Below are 14352 nucleotides of genomic sequence, written 5' to 3'. Positions count from 1 at the left end.
GGTGTAACAGTAAACATTAACAGTAACATTAAACACTTGCTAATATCTTACTAATGCTTAATAAAGTGCTATCAAAGTAAAACTACTCCATTACAAACACTGAATTGAAACATAATTATTTTAGTAACAAAATATGGTTACTTAAAATAAACATATTCAAAATTCATATTCTTATGGACTCATATCTGATAAGCTATTTTTTTGAAAAGTTTAAAATAAAAGTAGAATATTTCAGCTACATGTAGACGCTACCATATTTGATCCGCTTTATTCCATAATTTTATAACCCACGATCGAATTAATCATGAATCAACACCAACTTTCAAGACTGAGGAGGAACGATTGAAAATGTAGAGCAGAGGCGGTGCGTGCGCTTTTTGGCACACAGCGCGCAACCTCTGTGCCAACCCAACGTCAAGGCACATACACGCACACACAAACAGTCGGTGCGTGCTGGAAGCAGTCCGCTGTAGGAGGGAAGACGGACAAGCCACGCATCTGCATCAGCGAGCGAGGAGGGTGGCGCGGTGGCATTGCCTGCAGGAATTCAGTTGTAAAGTACAAACAGGAGGCAAAAATGCGCTGAGGGGGAGTCTGTCCGGAGCTCGGTTATTAACCAAAGATTACTGCACTGAGTCGTCTGAAGAAAGGAAAAGAAAATCAAACGCTTCGGAGAAGTTGTCATTTCAGAGGATTTCCGTCTAGAGATGAATACCAACGATGCCAAGGAGTATCTCGCGCGGCGGGAGATACCGCAACTATTTGAGGTGAGAGCTGGTGCACGCTTTGAAGAGACAAACTGGGTATGTTTCGCGCTCAGGGAGAGTACACTAAGATTCATGTTCCATGCATTGCAAGATGTATGACAGAGTCACGGTAAAGATCCTTCCTTTACGTTATCTGACGGTAGATGGAGGTGCGGATCACGTGGGCTGAAAGCGTATTTCAGGATTAAACAGTGGCTTAAAATAAGAGGGGAAATCATAATTTTACAAACTCCCTCGTATATATAACTGCTATTTAAATGTTGTTGAAGTCTGCTGGGATATTATGTAAATATGAAAGTTACAGATGGTCATAGCTGGTGAAAGAGATACAAAGTTGATTAATTCCTAAGCAGAGACACATATCAGAGCTCACAGGAATATGATAATGAAATATATTCTTTCTCCTGAGGGGATGCTAAATTGGCTCATCCTCTTAATTACACTCATTCCCCTGCTGCAGTCAAGCTAATGTATGCAAGCAATCAGTGCCTGTTTATTTACAGTCAGTTCAAATTACATTGAGCACTGAAGTGGCACATTCCTTACAGTGCTGCTCCTGTAGCAGTGTATTCATTATCGGTCTAAGAAAATGAGCACGTCAAATTGTTTTCAGGAAACTTCACAGCGTGCTGCTGGTGGGAGATGTTAGTGAGGGTGGAGATGAAATCCCAGAGGAAGGTATTGTTTTGAAAACAGGATCGAGAGGACAAATGTCACACAAACATACGTTTGTGTTTTGGCTGTCGAGTTCGCTTTCACATTCATCACAGTCAGTGCTGCTCGACAATAACACCAAGGTCATCAGGGGTATGTGTGTATTTGTCAGGCTGAGGCCAATTTCATGGACTTGTGGCAAAATGAGATTTTTATTGCTCTGGTGTAGTCGGGCTAAGGCAACCATGCTCTGCAGTTCAAAACTTCCCCTCATTAAGGTGGTGTGTTCGAGCACTGCCCCGCTGCTCCACAACAGCACATCGTAACAAAGCTGCAGCACTGCCACAGTGAACATCCCTTTTCTAAATATTGTATGAAACTGTATACATCATAATATCTTCCTCCACTGTTTCCCCCAGAGCCTGCTCACAGGTCTGATGTACTACCGGCCCGATGACCCCATTGAATACTTGGAAGGCTGTCTGAAGAAAGCCAGAGAGCTCGGAGGACCAGAAAAGGTGCGGTGGGATACTTTTGTGGGCCAGGAGAAGAAGTCACTTCCTCCTCTCAATGGAGGCCAGTCACGCAGGTCCCTCTTCAGAAATGGTGAGGAGGCAATGAAACAGATTAGAGCTTAAGCAATTAGTTGCTTGGTTGATTTGTTTAAATGCAGCAGTTTGATTTACTTAAATACATTTTTTCTTGCTTTAGTTGGATGTAAATTTAACCTACAGGTTTGTAACCACTGCATGAACAGGCTCTGGGAATGCTCTATTTTATGTCTTTAGCTGACTAAAAGTCTTTGGCAGATTAATCAAAGTGTTTTTATTGAGTTTCCAAAAAGCATATCATTCATACAGAAAAACTCGAACTCAAGTCCTACAACACAATGTAAGACAAAACTATACCCAGACAGGACCAAAAAAAAAAAAAAAAAAAAAGAGGGGGGGGGGGGGGGGGGGGTAAAAAGTTGCCAGTTATGGAGTAGACGGAAACTCATTTTCAAAATAGGAAATGAAAGGCTGCCAGACCTTAAAGAATTTCTTGGTGTTGCCCTGTATCGTAAATCTGAGATGCTCTAATTTGAGGTGTGCCATCACCTCTTCCACCCAGCGTTTATGGGATGGCGGTGTTGCCTTTATCCAATTAAATAGAATCAGTCTCCTAGCCAACAATGAGGTGAATGCTATTGCCTTCCTCTGAGAGGCTGTTAGTTGAGTTTCCCTCGGTGCCACCCCAAAGATGGCTGTCAGAGGCATTGGTTCCACATCTTTATTATAAATGAATGAGAATGTTCTAAAGATGTTAGTCCAAAAGTCTTTCAGCCTGTAACAAGACCAGAACATGTGGCATAAGTTGGCTGGCACCTGTTTACATCTGGGGCAGGTCGGATCGGCCCCCTGGTACATTCTTGCCAGTTTCTCCCTTGACCAGTGGAGTCTGTGTAACACCTTGAACTGTATCAATCCGTGTCTTACACATACAGAAGCAGAGTGTACTAGATCCACTGCCCCTCCCCAGTCAACCTCTGAAATGTCCAGCCCCAATTCTTCCTCCCATTTCCTTCTTACATTGTCCAGGGAGGGGGAAGCCACCTTCTGAATATTTGCATATAGCGTGGAGATTGTCCCCTTAGCAGTCGGATCTGTGTCCATCAGCTCGTCTATCCATCCGCTTTGTGGAAGCTCGAGGGAGGGGCTGAATGACTTTTTCACAAAGTCCCGAACCTGGAAATATCTAAAATAGTTAGTCTTGGAGGAGATTCCATAATCCTTTTCCAGTTGAGCAGCAGACATAAAAGTACCATTTTTAAACAGATGTTTGACACATTCCACCCCAGCTCTATGCCATTCCCTAAAGGCTGTTCCCCCGAGGGCTGGGGAAAACAAGTGATTTCCATAGATGGGAGCAGATAGGAGGGCGTTTCTGTTTTTAAAATGTGATCTGAATTGAGTCCAAATTTTCAAAGAATTAGATACCACCGGGTTGTTTGTGTAAAGATGTTTGCTCAAGGGTAGAGGAGCGCAGACCAGGGAGCGCAGGGACACTGGGCTAGAGACATACCTTTCCATATGAACCCATATTGGGGTTTCATCCTCATCTAACTCTCTGACCCAAAATAACAACTTATGTATATTAGCAGCAAAATAATAGTGCATATAGTTCGGCAGAGCCAGGCCTCCCTCTTCTTTCTGTCTCTCAAGAAACTCTCTTCTTATCCTGGGGACTGTTTTTTTCCAAATAAAGGCAGATGTACATTTGTTCAATTCCTTAAAAAATGATTTAGGAATAAAAATTGGTATCGTCTGGAACAAATAGAGGAACCGTGGCATTATATTCATTTTAACAGAATTTATCTTCCCTGCTAATGACAATGGGAGCGATGCCCACCTTTCCATATCTAATTTTGCTTTGTCCAGTGTTACTTTAAAGTTATTGTCCAGTAAATCTTTATATTTACTAGTTACATCAACACCTAAATATGTAAATTTATCCTTATGTATTGCAAAGGGATAGGCCCGGAAAGAAAGTTTCCTCGCCTGTTTATTAATGGGGAAAAGAACACTTTTGTCTAAATTAATTTTATAGCCCGACACCCTCCCAAAATCTTTGACAATACCAAGGGCCACCGGGATACTAATGGCAGGGTTTGACAGGAAAAGGAGGAGATCGTCAGCATATAAGGACAGCCTATGGTTTTGTGTCCCCCTTTGTATCCCTACCAATTCAGCAGCCTGTCTTAGCATTATCGCAAGGGGTTCAATTGCCACATCAAAGAGCAGGGGTGACAAAGGGCACCCCTGTCTCGTTCCCCGGAATAGAGAGAAGGGTTCAGATATGATATTATTTGTTCTTACCACAGCCTGGGGGCTCGAATAAATTATTTTAATCCACGAGCAAAATGTTGGACCAAAGCCGAATCTCTCGAGGGCCGTAAATAGATAGTAATACTCTATTCTATCGAAGGCTTTGTGGGCATCTATGGATATCACAACCTCTGGCACAATGTTATCTTCAGCAGTATATAGTACATTGAACAGACGGCGGAGATTGCTGGAGAGTTGTCTACCTGCAACAAACCCTGTCTGATCAGGATGTATTATCTTACTTATAACAAGCTCAATTCTAGCTGCCAGTACTTTGGTCAGTATTTTATAATCACATCCAAGTAAACTTACTGGGCGATATGACTCACATTTAAGTGGGTCCTTATTCTTCTTAAGGAGTACAGAGATCAAGGCCTGTGACATTGTTTGGGGCAGAGCTTTTTTATCAAGAGCTTCCTTAAATACTCTGCAAAGCAAGGGTATCAGTCTGGGAGCAAATGTTTTATAAAACTCATTTGGGTACCCATCAAGGCCCGGCGCTTTTCCTGTCTTCATATTCCGAATTGCTTTGTCTATCTCCGTGGCAGATATGGGTCCCTCTAACCTATCTCTATCTGCTGCCTCTAGTGGTGGTATTTCAAGGTTGTCAAAAAAATTCTTTGCTCGGTCCCTATCATTTATTTCTGAGGTATACAAGTCCTCATAAAAAGATTTAAATTGATTGTTAATACCCTTCTGATCTATAATTTTATTACCCATATTATCTCCTATCTCTACTATCATACCAGCAGCTGCTGATTGTTTTAGCTGGTAGCTCAGGAGTTTACCAGCGCGCTCACCATGTTCATAGAGATCTTGTCTTGACCTAAGATATAAATCCTCCTCACGCTGACTTGTCAGGATGTCATATTCAGTCTGAAGCAAAATCCTTTTTCTATGCAACTCCTCAGATGGAGTCATAGAATTTGCCAGATCAACTTCTTTTATTGCTTTCATTAATTCTATGGTACGTTTCATTTTTCTTTTCCTTTCACCAGCACTGTATGAAATGATTTGTCCGCGTATATACGCTTTTAATGACTCCCATAAAGTGCCACTACTTATATCAGGAGTATCATTAAGATCCAAGAAAAAAACTATTTGCGAATTAATGAATTCTTTAAAATCATCATCAGCCAATAATCTACTATTAAGACGCCACATCCTCTGAGGTGGTGTATAGTCAGGGAATTTAAGTGTCAGTGTGACCGGGCTATGGTCAGATAGTACTATACCAGGGTATTCTACATTCATTACCATGGGGGTCAATTTATTGTCTAACAAAAGATAATCAATTCTAGTATAAGTTTGGTGTGGTGGGGAATAAAAGGAGTACTGCCTGGTAGTCGGATTTGCATATCTCCATGGATCGAATATACCATAAGTTTTACAAAAGGAGTTAACGCATTGAGCAGATTTACTTAGCACACTAGGTGTTGGGCTAGAGCGGTCCAGAGTTAAATCTAGGACACAATTCAAGTCTCCCCCCAAAATCAAATTGTGCGTGTCCAAATTAGGTAGTAATGAAAACAAATCTTTAAAAAATTGAACATTATCCCAATTGGGTGCGTATACATTCGCCAACACCACTGGCATATTGAATAATTTCCCAGCTACAATAACATATCGACCATGTTTGTCTTTTATGACAGTTGTTTCTATGAATTGTACATTCCTGTGTATAAGGATGGCCACTCCTCGACTCTTACTATCAAAATTTGAATGATAGATCTGGTTAAATCCCCCCCTACACAGTTTGAGGTGGTCCCTGTTTAACAAATGTGTCTCTTGCAAATATACTATCTCTGCTCCCTGGTCTCTTAAATGGGAAAAGATCTTACTCCGTTTAGCCGGTTTATTGATCGCCCTTACGTTCCAGCTCATCAAATTTGTGCCCATTCTGCTCACAGCCATGTTTGGTGCCATGCCAGGAGTCCACAGCCCAACATGCCCACTACGCTCCTACGCCGTCCACTATCTGGATCACACCCTGAAGATCTGGCAGCAAAAACAGAAAAAATAAAGGGGCGGTGTCTGGGAAAAAACGAGGAAGCAACACACACACATACACAAGTAACACACAACACATTGCATATATGAACATGAACCCAAACACAGTGCTCTTTAACAAGCACTCTCGTGGCCAACCGGTCCACCATCTCCTACACGCCAAGCCTACCGTGTGCGGCTCCGTGCAAAATATCCCATGGTTCTAAAAATATAATATCACCCCTCCAATCTATGCACCTCCTAAAAGGAGGGAAAAAAAAAAAAAAAAAAACAGTAGGGGAAGCTTGTAGCAAAAAGATCTTTGAAAACAAAATACAGTAATACAAAAATAATGTGTAAGTAGTATGAAGCAGGGCCACAGTATTTCTTAAATAAAATATTCAAATACAAAACAATAAAATGAGATATTACTTTGTCAGTATTGTAAAATCCAATCAACAATATCTTTCTTGAGACATTCAAGTCCCTACACCAGTGTAGCCCTTATACTTATACAAACTCAGACCAGCCCATATACTTCACCCGGGGTTCAATGTCTTCTTGATAAACTCCATGGCGTCCTTTGGGCTCTCGAAGGTTTTCGTTTGTCCTCCTTCTGGTGTAATCACCAGCGTTGCCGGGTAACGGAGCCCATATCTGACCCCCCCGCAGGTACGCAGGAGGCTCCTTGCTTCTTTGAAGGCTGCTCTCTTATTGTTTACTTCCTGGGTGTAGTCTGGGAAGATGTGAATCCGTCCATTCCGACCTTCTGGCGTTCTCTCCATTTCCCTTGCCTTCTTCAGTATCTCCTCCTTCTCTGTATAGTAGTGGCATCTCACCACGAACGCTCTCGGTGGAGCCCCGGCTCCATCTCGTCTCGCGCCGAGTGTTCGGTGTGCTCGATCAAGCGTCGGTGTCACTGATAGCCCCAGCTTTTCTTTCAGCAGTCCAGCTATGAACTCCGGCGGCTTCTTGCCTGTCTCAGCCCCTTCTCTTACCCCCACGATGCGTATGTTGTTGCGTCGTGATCTCGCCTCGAGGTCTTCACTCCGTCTCCTCAGCTTCAGCATCTCCTTCTCCATTTCTTTCAGTTTCGTCTCCATGCTGGTTATACTGTCAGACTGGTCGTTCAGCGTGTCATCCACTTCTTTTTTCCGCGCCTCCATCTCGTTAGCCAGACTGATGGTCGTCTCGCTTATCAGCCTCACCTCCTCACGTAGCAACTCAAACTGAGCTTTAGTGTTATCTTCCACACTCTTAGCCCACTTTTCCATCTCGGCTTTGGACTCTTTTCTTCCTTTTTCTATTTCTTCTTTGCATCTCATGATCTCGGTTTTCGTCTCCTCTCTGTATTTTGTGATCCCAGCATTCGTTTTTTTGATCTCGGACATCATGTCTTGGGCCCACTGAGGCATGTTGTCGGCGTGTGCTGGGCTAGCATTAGCTTTGCTAGCTGCGGCGGCAGGGTTGCTATCCGCGTGCAACTTTTCTACGCCGGCACGAGTCTGTCGGTTGGACATTTTCGGTCATAAATTGCCCCGTGAGCACACTCGGTCACTCCAAAGCACGAATCGTATTAAACGAGCTTCCTCAAACTGGCGATATTACTATTTTTGACTACTTTTACACGGAGCCTCCGCACGCACGTCTTCACACGGCAAAGCACATCCGGAAGTCCCCAAGTCTTTGGCAGATTAATTGGCGCTGCGTTTCATCCCATTCTTTTTTTTGGCAAAGTTTCTTGGCACAATAAAAGATGCCAGCATTTCTACTTTTTGGCTCCTGCCTTCTTTCTAAGAAAGCCGACAGCAGTGCACATCTTTATTTCACACCAATCTGGCTCCCTGCTTGATGAGAAAGGGGTTTTGATGTTTGTGCTGAGCCCAGAAGCTTCACTGTACATATACACTGTTAAAACTGTTACCACTGTCTTGGAACAAGAGATAGGAAAAAACTTTCAGAGCGCAATGAGAGAAGATGCTTTTTATTCTGGCACTTTAGTGCAAACTATAGCCGTACTTCACATAGATTTTAGACACATAGATAAGATCATATACATCCAAACCACATCTACAAAACTGACTAAAATTTTTGGAAGGAAACCTTGCTGCTTCCTGTTCAAAGACAGTGTGCATAGATCAAAGCTGTGCTACCGTCACTGTCCTGTGGAATACACGTAGCTAAATATTAGTCTGAGCAGGAATATGAAAAAAAAGTCTCTCCATTCATCAGTTATTGATTCCCAGCAGGAAGTCCCATATATGCAAAACTTTGTTTGAATTTGCAAAGCAAAGTGGAGTTCAGTTACAGCTGTCGTAAGCTAATGACTTTTTCCAGTTCAGCCATTCACCTTTTCTTTGAATTGCAGCAGTAATGTACACAGCAGGGACCCATGAAAACCAAAACAAATTTCACCCATGCCATGGAGATAACACAGATGTATAGAGCTACAGTTCATTAGTTCAAAAACATTTCGTGACGACATTTCATTTTTTTATATTTGACTTCCTCTTCTTGTAATATTGTGGCAAAAGAACCTGGAAACTTTGCCTGCTGCAGTGTTTATCTGCTGGGAACCGTAGGCTAATCAGGGTTGTTGATTTCTGTTGCCTTTGGCTGATTTTTGAAGCTCAAATTTGACACCCTCCAAAAATGAATAAATAAATATAGCTGCAAGGGCAGCCCACACTCATTTATTCTTATCTTGGCATGATTACCTTACTGATATGTTGAAAGTTTTAAGTTGTGGCATGTTAAGTTAAATTAAACTGTTTTAATTTTAACAAGCTGAACTGTTTACATAAAACATCCTCTGGTCTCTTCTGATGCAACGAGTGCATGCATTGTCATGTGTTGTCCTTGCTACTAACTATATGGTCAATACTATCCTGTGTAAGCAGATGACACATGAAAACTATAACAGCTCCTGCTTCTGTTGGAGAAACTCGCACTTGTTATTTCTATCTTTGCTAACTATGTTATTGTTGTCGAAGCTATAATCAATGCTTTCATCACCAGAGACAGCAGAATAATTACCAAACCGAATGAAGCAGCTCTGTTTAAATTCATCACTCTAACCGCTTCATCTCTAATTTACTGTTTGTTGAAACAGACATGATTTATTTGGGGGTTTTCTTCTGAAATGAGAGCCGCAGTCTGAAATAAAGTCACAACTGCACATATAAAAAGACAGCGCAGACTTGTAGCATTGTTTAGCCGAGTAAATCAGCAGACATGACTGGTTTGAGAAGTTCATCAATACACAAATAAAAGCTGGCCTGTTTTGCTTATTTAACACTTTCTATGTGTGTATCTGTTTGTCTGTGTGTCACAGTGTTGCCAGACAGCCCCAATTTCCCCTACAGACGGTACGACCGCCTCCCTCCCATCAGCCAGTTCTCCATCGAGAGCGACTCTGACCTGTCGGAGACGGCGGAGCTCATAGAGGAGTACGAGGTGTTCGATCCATCCAGACCACGACCTAAAGTCATCCTCGTCATCGGTAAAGAACCATTACAACAGACAAAAAAAAATACCCAAAACAAACAAATCGTAGTTATTGTAACTATAAATAGCATCCGCTCACAAAGAATGAGGAAACTTTGAGGCAAAATCAGGGTCAGGCTATTTTATATTATTTTCCTAATCTGATGTATTGGATTTCAAGCACTCATCCAGATTCTTTGGTGAATCATGCTTTCCACTAGATAATAAACAGCAATTAAGATGCTTTCCGTTTGTGTGTTAACAGAGGATAACATTGCTAGGGCTAGAGCTGCATCCATTTGTACTAACAGATCAGCAAAATTACAGAGTGGAGGCTTTTATTTGCCCTGCTGATCTAGAAAATAATGGCCTGGACAGGAAACTATGAATCGGACTTAAACAATTACCAGTGTTTTTCCTGGTATTTAAATACCAGGAAAAACACTGGCAACATGTTTTCCCTGGTATTTAAATATGACTCCGCCTCTCTACACTAGTGTCAGCAGGGTAGATCTTATGTCATGTCACTCACTATGTTAGACACTCACGCTCTCCTAATCTGATTTTCCTGACGTGCCTCCATTAACCTGTCAAATACATTCATTAATCTTATAAATTAAGTGTGGCAGCTGCACAGTAAGAGTAATGACACTGTTTCAGCTAGACTGAAAAAATGTTATTTATGAACTCTTTTTTTAACATAGTTTATTAGAGCTTTTTAATTAAGCACAAAAAGCACTCCAGTCTCTGTTAAGAACCTTTTAACGATCTTCCACCGTAGTATGTTTTGCTCTGGGATTTTCACACCCTGTAGAGTGGGTGATAGTTTTTTTTGTACTTGCTACACAAAGCTGGTCCCGATCTCTTCTCTGTGAGCACACTGTGGCCTATTTTAAAGGGGAAATAAACAGGATGACATCAGCTGTCATCTCTGTAGAGGATCATGGCAAAGGTTTTGTCTGTCAGGTTCACGTAGAAAGAGACAGATTGACAGATGCGTGTCATCGAGAGGACTGTGGGAAAGGACTGGGTCAAAGATAACAGTATAATCACATGTAAGATAAGGCATACATTTGCTACACTGGGATCCTTCCACTGCTATTCTTTAATGTTAAACCTTATGCTGAATGGCAATTTTTGATTAAATGTATAGACATTTGGGGGTAATCAATACAAGTTAAGCTGATATGGTGACATAGAAAAGAAAAAAATAGGTGAGAAATTATGCTTCACATAACTTCAATTTCTTAATATTGATATTAATTATTACATAAATGTATATTACTATATTTTATCTGGCCTCCTACTATTGCTCTGTTAATTGTCGGATCTATAAATAGCTGCAGTGACTAATGGCCTGCTTTTCTTGTATGATGTGCTTTCTGTTGCCCCTCGTTAGTCTCAACATTTCTTTTATTACCTCTGCTGGGGTCCTTTGCTCAGAGCTTACAGACTTGATAGCCTCCATTACTTTTTGTTAAGCAGTTTTTCCTTCTGTTCAGGATTTCAGCACTTAGACCACCAGAGCTTTTCTCCACTGCCTTTATCTGATCCTCTTTATTGGCATTTTTACGAACATTTTTGATATGCAAGCACTGAACTAGGGAAGAAAATGGAAATTCCCTCCTTAATTTAGTGCATTTATGCACTATTTTATGCGCTATTTCACAGTGATGGAGATTTATAACAAAAGGACTATAAATACACAAAGGAAAGTTATAAATTTCACTATGTTTCTGGCTTTTTACATAGTATTGCCTCTCTTTTAAAATATGGCATCACTGTTGGGGCTTGAAACCAGGCGTGATAAGCCAGATGTTAAAGAACTATCTGGAGTGGTGGGTTTGTTGTATTAATTTAATGAGTAATCGAGTCTGATTTAATAGATCATATTGTAAAGAGGGCCACTTGTTGATTCCTGCCAATGGGGATACTTTTCTTTGTACTAAGAAATAAGGTAATCTCACAGCCACTTACACCTTTAGCAGATCATTTTTCCCCTTCTCATGGCTTTGATGCATTCATGCTGCAGATTTCAATGCAGTTGTGTTTGTAGAACATCGGCATAGCTCGGGGGGGGGGGTCTGGCTAGCACTACAAAATATAAGCAAGCACAAATGGGATGATGTTTAGAATTGGCAAGGAATTTCAAATGTTTCAGGCAGCTCAACAAATATCCCCCAAAACAAACTGCTTCTGTGCAGTTTCGCATGTATTTTGTCTGCAAGCTAAAGGTACAGAGGCTATATTTCCCAGGGAGAAAAAAAGTTGATGTGGGATAAGTTCATTTTGAGAGATGGAGAAGGATGTAAGAACGAGAGGACAGAAGAGAGATTATTTGATGAGATTATTTTCATTGATAAGGACTTGAGAAACTGGAAATTTAAAGCTCAGGTGATGTTCTATTCTTAAAATAAAATCAGATTTGGATCTTCTGTATACCTGATGTGCTGCTGGAGTTATGTTTTTTCCATGTTTTGAAATTTTTTGAAAAAACTATACAGTTTTGTATAATATAGAGCAGGTTAGTTTGCAATACTGTGGTAAAGTTTACCCACTATGTTCGAGCGATGCAAGGCAGACTGTGGTGTTCATGGTCGATGTTAGCGTGCATCAAGAATAGCAGTGGGACAGGAATCCCACTTCAACCCCAGGAACTGACTGAGAATGCAAAGACACTGCATGCAGTAGAGGGTTGTCAGTCACAAGTTAGGTAGCTTTCTATGCATACCATTTCATCTGCGTCACTTTTCAGACGCAGAAGCTACGTCTTTTGCATCAGACCTTTACATGATGAGACAAAATAGTCATAGGATTGAGGATAACCTTCTTCTCTAAATATATTGTGATTTTGTGCTTATTGCACACATACTGTACACATGGACATTTTGGGCACAGCTTCCATGTTAGCCAAGCTAAATCTCAGGAGCCTTTTGTTTAAAGCATCCCGAGGCCTTGATTGCTGTAGTCCATTGTGATATAAACCCTACACCACCCAAGAATATTCTAATTATGATAACTAATTGTAAGATGAACCCAGATACTGCCTGCCTCTGATGTCAGTGTTGAAAAAGAGATTTGCTGTTTCACTGAAACTCGTTTTCAGAATTTAAATCTCACCACCAATTTTCACTTATTTTCTACACTTGGTTGCACACTCTTCATCTTTTTAAAATCATTTCTTAAAGTGGCTTCACCTTTCTTCACTCTGGAATGGCTTTCAGACTTTGGGGCATGCACCATTTCTGTGATAACACTCAAACAGCACTCAGGTTGTCAGGCCTGTAAAAGCCATGTCAAATCTTTTAATGGGCTAAAACCTAACAAATTGTGTATAATGTTTGTCTTGCAGCAATTAAACACATGAATGATAATGATTAGATTTCGTTATGGGCATTTTAAGTCAAAATGTGTGTTTTACTGAGCTGGGATTATTTTATGTGTAAATCCGTGTTGCTCTAAGACAGCCTATCCCTCCTCTGCACGTCCCTATCCTGTTAAAACAGTGAAAATGATTATTTGTTATCAAATGTAGGAGGTTCACACATACCTGTTTCAGACACACACACACACACACTCCCTTCTCCCCCTGCACACACATATACCTTAACACACAGTCACGGAGAGACACATAGTTCAGTCCCAAACACCCTCCCACTTATGTGCAAACACAAGCAGACTCATGCACACACATAATCTCACAAACCCTGAATATCTCTCACTCATACACACACACGCCTACGCTAGCACGCCCACACGCATAATGTTTCACACTTTCTCGCGCACACACATGCACACACAACAAAAATTTTCCCAAAACATCAACAGCTCTCCCTTTGTGCCTAGGTGGCCCTGGCAGTGGCAAAGGAACACAGAGCCTGAAGATTGCCGAGCGCTACGGCTTCCAGTACATGTCTGTGGGCGAGCTGCTGAGAAAGAAGATGATCCACAACGCCACAAGCAACAGAAAGTGGAGCCTGATCGCTAAAATCATCACCAACGGAGAGCTGGCACCACAGGTAGCAGAGACACAGAGGAGGAGAGCGGGTGAGGGGAGGGGGTGACACAGAAAGCATATGAGAAGAGGGATGAATGCCAAGCCTGTCCAATCACTCTCAGGTCATTATCACAGCATGCGTGTAACAAGGGACTAATTAGCAGCATCCATATCACAAGCGTGTTGGAAAGAGGCTTTTCTGTCCGTCTTAGGAGCATCCATCTTTGCAGGATAATTATTGTGCCTGGGAGGAAAATCTATAGAGACCATCCTTTTGCTGTTGGAGGTCCACTTTTTTAATCACTATACAGTGCAACATGTGTTTAACATGAACCCTTTCTGTCCCATAAGTCCCTGTGCTACAACAAGGTTGTATCTGTTATTGAAAGGCACCCCACCCTGTTTGGCACATTCATTTGGGATTAAAGTAGATGTAACATTTGTTGTGGTTCATTTCTGTTGCATCAGATTTCCATCTGAACATTTTACAAACTGGCTCAATAACATCAGAGACTCATTGTTGTAAGGCTGTTTTTTATGCTCTGTAGTTTTGATTAGCAGGCGTTTTTCAAATCTCACTCTGGTCTAGTGA

General features: G+C 41.5%; 1 protein-coding gene across 1 annotated transcript in view; it reads left to right on the top strand.

Annotated features, from left to right (window-relative positions):
• The first annotated feature begins 414 nt into the window (after positions 1–414).
• Positions 415–14352, top strand: part of ak5 (adenylate kinase 5) — a 117999-nt gene continuing 104061 nt past the window's right edge. The window contains exons 1-4 of the mRNA XM_063460867.1: positions 415–767; positions 1841–2027; positions 9612–9779; positions 13610–13782. Of these exons, the coding sequence (XP_063316937.1) occupies positions 708–767; positions 1841–2027; positions 9612–9779; positions 13610–13782 (588 nt within the window). The 5' untranslated portion in view covers positions 415–707. The remainder of the gene's footprint in view (positions 768–1840; positions 2028–9611; positions 9780–13609; positions 13783–14352) is intronic.

The sequence above is a fragment of the Pelmatolapia mariae genome, linkage group LG18 (assembly GCF_036321145.2).
Source record: "Pelmatolapia mariae isolate MD_Pm_ZW linkage group LG18, Pm_UMD_F_2, whole genome shotgun sequence".
In the NCBI taxonomy this organism is placed as follows: Eukaryota; Metazoa; Chordata; class Actinopteri; order Cichliformes; family Cichlidae; genus Pelmatolapia; species Pelmatolapia mariae.
The sequence above is the reverse complement of the archived record's forward strand: the minus strand, read 5'-3'. Positions and strand labels throughout refer to the sequence as shown.